This window comes from Geospiza fortis, unplaced genomic scaffold (genome assembly GCF_000277835.1).
Source record: "Geospiza fortis unplaced genomic scaffold, GeoFor_1.0 scaffold184, whole genome shotgun sequence".
In the NCBI taxonomy this organism is placed as follows: Eukaryota; Metazoa; Chordata; class Aves; order Passeriformes; family Thraupidae; genus Geospiza; species Geospiza fortis.
Genome location: NW_005054688.1, coordinates 173,994 through 179,051, shown reverse-complemented (window position 1 = coordinate 179,051; position 5,058 = coordinate 173,994). Strand labels below are relative to the sequence as shown.

General features: G+C 57.1%; 1 protein-coding gene across 1 annotated transcript in view; it reads right to left on the bottom strand.

Annotated features, from left to right (window-relative positions):
- The window catches only part of TMCC2 (transmembrane and coiled-coil domain family 2), a 29,112-nt gene that overhangs the window by 3,543 nt on the left and 20,511 nt on the right, over positions 1–5,058 (bottom strand). Inside the window, exon 3 of the mRNA XM_031065142.1 lies at positions 1–465. Within this exon, the coding sequence (XP_030921002.1) occupies positions 1–465 (465 nt within the window). The remainder of the gene's footprint in view (positions 466–5,058) is intronic.

Below are 5,058 nucleotides of genomic sequence, written 5' to 3'. Positions count from 1 at the left end.
GCTGAAGCCGCTGATGCTGGAGCGGACGTTGGCGCCCACATCCTTCAGCCCTTGGTGCATGTCCCGGAAAACATCCTTGGGCTGGCGGCTGGGGCCGTTCTGCTCGATCTCCTTCAGCTTCTTGTGGTAGTGCTCCAGCTTCTTGTGCAGCTGCGCGATGGTCTGCGCCGACTTCTGGTTCTTCTTCTCGAACACCTGCTTGATGCGCGACGCCTGCTGCTTGTCGGCGTTGTTGGCCAGCTTCAGGTACTCGGCCACGTTGTCGTCCCGCGCCTCCTGCTCGATCTTGATCTGCTCCGTGATCTTGAGAATCTTCTGGTGCAGGTGCTCGATGGCGGCTTTGGTGCGCTGAGGGTCGGGGGTGCCATCGGGCACGTCCAGGCACACGGGGCCATCGGCGTCGCCGTGCCCGCCGGCGCCCGCCGGCAGGTTCAGGGGGGGCACGTCGCCCTTGTCCAGCTGGAGGGGAAGGAAAAAAAGGAAGGCAGTGCTCAGGGGAGGGAGGAAAAAGTTCAGAAATGGGCTTGGGATGCACGGAAGAGGCAGGAGAATAATTAACCGGAGAGGCTGGGGGAGTTTTGGGGTTGGTTGGAGATTTCCCAAGTATGCCAGCACTGCTGGAATCCCAGGAATACACCAGCTGATCCCCAGGGACACACCAGGTGATCCCAGGAACATCCCAGTTGACCCCAGAAACATCCCAGGTGATTCCAGGAACACCCCAGTTGATCCCAAGGACAACCAGTTGATCCCAGGAACACCCAAGCTGATCCCAGGAACACACAAGTAGACCCCAGGAACACACCAGGTGACCCCAGAACACCCCAGTTGATCCCAGGGACACACCAGGTGACCCCACAACACCCAAAGTGACCCCAGAACACACCAGTGATCCCAGGAACATCTCAGTTGATCCCCAGGGACACCCCAGTAAAAAGAGCACAGCAGTTGCTCAACCCCCAACTCCAGCCTGGGTTCAGGGCTGGATTTGCCCAGTGGAATTCACCAGGGAGCAGCCCCTGACTCTGCCTTTCCACCCTCACCTGGCGCCCAGATGGGATTTCTCCAGCCAGGCGGGAAAAAGGAAAACCAAGATTCATCCCCAAACCAGTTCAGAGCACAGAAATTGAGCAGCCTGGAGGTATTTCAGTCCTGCTTTCACCCCAAAGTTTTCCATCCTAATGCCAATTTTTGGGAGGCTGGGGGCAGCTCCAGCTCCCAGAGCTGCAGGTGCAGGGACTCCTCTGCCTTCCCCAAGCTCCTCTTGCAAGCACCAGCTGCCACCGCAGGGAATTCGGAACAAACGCCAAAATTCCATTGTACAGATGGCAAAACTGGAGCTTTGGGAGAGGAAATCGCTCTCCTGAAGCTGCATTTGGAGAGCCTGGACTGCAACCCAGGCCCTGCCTCGTGCTCTCCAACCTGGATGTGCTGCTTGGCCAGTTGGGAAAAAAAAAATTTAAAAAAAATCCCTAAATCTTCCCAGTTGCTGGGTTTTATATGCAGATTCTTATGCAAAACCTCCCTGGTTGTGTAAATGGCTGCTGGCTTCTAATTAAGAGCTGCTTGAAAGTTAAATACTCTTGGCAGACCTGAATAATTTCCCATTTCCATCCCACTTTCCCCGAATGACCCTTTAATAGGGATAAAGCTGCGGGATCGCTGCTTGGGAGTGAGTTATTATCACCAGGAAACGCAGCGGGGAACAGGGAGCAATGTTCTCTCAGGATCCTGCTCGGGAACAATCCCATCTGGAGCAGGGGCTTGGAAAAGCCAGAGCCCTCCTGTTGTTCCATCTCTTTTTTTTTTCTGTTTTTCCTGCCCTGCTGGGAGTCTGGGGGTGTTGGGATTTCATCCCAGCTTCACCCCAAAGCTTTTCCTGCCTCCTCACTGCAGCAGTGATGGAGCAAGGGCTGGAGGATGGGAGCAAAAGGCCAATCCCAGCTGGATTCACCCCGTCTGGAGCGGCAATTTTCTTAAAAAAAATAAAAATGAAGTCATAACAAACTCGTGGTTTTCAGACCCCACTCCCAGGCTATTTTTAGGCCGGGCCCTCCACGGAGGGTTTTCGCTTTGGTTTCTTATCACCAGGCAGAAATTACAAACAGCAGGAAACAGACTTTTTGCCCAGATGTGCAGTTCTCCGGACAGAAAAGGGAAAAAGTGACCGTGGCAAAGGAAAAGGCAGCTCTGGAGAGGCCCAAAGGGGAAACACCCGCCGGGGAGGGGAGGGGAAAAGTTGCTCAAACTCTTGTTTCCAAAGAGGGAGTAGCCCTCTGCAAAGCCAATCTTTTGGATTTGGAAAGAAAAGGAGGTTTAAATGGGATTTTGGGAAGGAATTCCCGGCTGTGAGGGGGGTGAGATGGAATTCCCAGAGAATCTGTGGCTGCCCCATCCCTAAAAGCGCGCAAGGCTGGGTTGGATGGTGAAAGGTGTCCCTGCCCATGGCAGAGGTGGCACTGGATGGGTTTTATGGTCTCTCCCAACCCAAACCATCCTGGAATTCCATGATTTACCCACGGGATTCCATCTGAGATGGGCAGGGAACAGCGCTGGGCTGAAACCCTGCTCCCTGCCATGCTGGGGAAGGCACACCAGGTTATTGCTTTGAAAACAACCCCCCCAAAAAAAGAGACAATGTGGATCCCTGGAGCATTAACGGGCCCTGCCTGCTAAATCCCAGCAACTGTGCAGGGGATTTAAGGGGGGGATTAGGAAAAGCCACACTTTCCCTGCATGCAGCAGACCCGCTGGCAGGCGCAGGATGAAAGGAAATTGATCCTGATGAAAACGCCGTTTTCCAGAGCTTTGTTTTGCAGGCAGGCTGGGAGGGCAGAGCTGCTGCGGGATGCGGGAGGAACGCAGGGCGAGGGCAGGGAAACGATTCTGATCAGCAGAGCTGAGCCCAGCAGAGCTGAGATCTGCAAAAGGCTCGGGCTGAGCAGCAAACGGGGCTCACAGCTGTGCAGGGCTGGGCTAATGGGGCTGCAGGCTGGGGACAGCTGGGGCCAGGGGCAGCTGGGGATGTCACCTCAGCTTGGGGATGTCACCTCAGCTTGGGGATGGCCCCTCAGCTCAGGGATGTCACCCCAGCACAGGGCTGTCCCCCAATTTGGGGATGTCATCTCAGATTGGGGATGTCACCCCAGCGTGGGGATGTCACCTCAGCTTGAGGATGGCCCCTCAGCTCAGGGATGTCATCTCAGCTCAGGCATGTCACCTCAGCTTGGGCAGGTCACCCCAGATTGGGGATGTCACCCCAGCACAGGGCTGTCCCCCAATTTGGGGATGTCATGTCAGATTGGGGATGCCACCCCAGCTTGAGGCTGTGTCCCCTAAGTCAGGGCTGTCTCCCCAGCTCAGGGATGTCACCCCAGCTCGGGGATGTCCCCTCAGCGTGGGGATGTCCCCTCAGTTTGGGGATGTCACCCCAGCTCAGGGATGTCACCTCAGCTCAGGGCTGTTTCCCAGGCTCAGGGATGTCACCTCAGATTGGGGATGTCACCTTAGCTGGGGGCTGAGTCCCCTAGATCAGGGCTGTGTCCCCCAAGCTCAGGGATGTCACCCCAGCTCGGGAATGTCATCCAGCTCGAGGCTGTGTTCTCCAGGCCAGCGATGTCCCCCCAGTTCAGGGCTGTTCCCCCAGCTCAAGGCTGTGTCCCCCACCTCAGGGCTGTGTCCCCAGCTCAGAGCTGTGTCCCCATTTAGGGCCAAGTCCCCACCTTGGGGCCATGTCCCCAACTCGAGGCTGTCACCCCAACTCAGGGCTGTGTCCCCACTTAGGGCCGTGGCTGTCCCAGCACATCCACGCCTGGCTTTAACCCCATTCTCAAGGAATTGCACAATTATTGCAAAGTTCAGAGCAGAGTTCTGGAGGTGCTGACACCTCCCCTGAATTGTTCTGTTTTCTGTGCTGGGGATGAGCCCTGGCTGCGTCCACCCCGAGCAAGGACCTTCCCTACAAAGTATCACTGTGATTCCTGCCTGGAATCCATCCCAGGGACACAACAGCCCTGGGAAGGACCATGTGCACCTTCCAGCAGGGAAAAAACAAGAACAAGTGTTGCCAAATCCAGGGCAGATCCGGGGAGCTGCTGCCCTGACCCCTCAGCTCCCCCGCACAAGTGTCACCCTGCCTGGGGCACTTGGTGGCCCTGGAGTGCCACCGGGGAGAGGCCACGGCCAGCAGGGAAATGCAGGGGCGTGGTGGACGTGGGGAGGGGGATTTTGGGGCAGTTATTTAATTTCTCAGAGCATTTTTCCATCACAGCGTCCCCTGAGCTGGTGGTCACTGCCCACTGTCACTGGGGACACCCCGAGTGTCCTGTCCCTGTCCCCACACGGGACGTGTGGACCATGCACACCTTCCAGCAGGGAAAGGACCTGCAAGGACCATGTGCACCTTCCAGCAAGGAAAGGACCTGCAAGGACCACCTTCCAGCAGGGAAAAAACAAGAACAAGTGTTGCCAAATCCAGGGCAGATCCGGGGAGCTGCTGCCCTGACCCCTCAGCTCCCCCGCACAAGTGTCACCCTGCCTGGGGCACTTGGTGGCCCTGGAATGCCACCGGGGAGAGGCCACGGCCAGCAGGGAAATGCAGGGGCGTGGTGGACGTGGGGAGGGGGATTTTGGGGCAGTTATTTAATTTCTCAGAGCATTTTTCCATCACAGCGTCCCCTGAGCTGGTGGTCACTGCCCGCTGTCACTGGGGACACCCCGAGTGTCCTGTCCCTGTCCCCACACGGGCTGCCAGCCCTGTGCCTCCCCGAGCTGAGCTGTTATTCCCACCAGACCCAGCCCAGGTGTTGAAAATAGCAGCAGGAGCCCTGAGTCACAATTCCCACCCTCCCTCCAGCAGCGCCCTGTGCCCCCCTGTGCGACCCTGGATGGGCACAACGGGCTGGCAGCAGCTCCCGGCGCTCATTCCCCAGCCTGACAATAATTTTCCTTACATAATGCAGGGATTAACGTTCAGGCTCCCAGCTGCAGCAGTTTCCCACCCGGCACTGATGGCGCTGGGGGGGGTTCACTCTCTGCTTTCATTCTCCGAGGAACAGC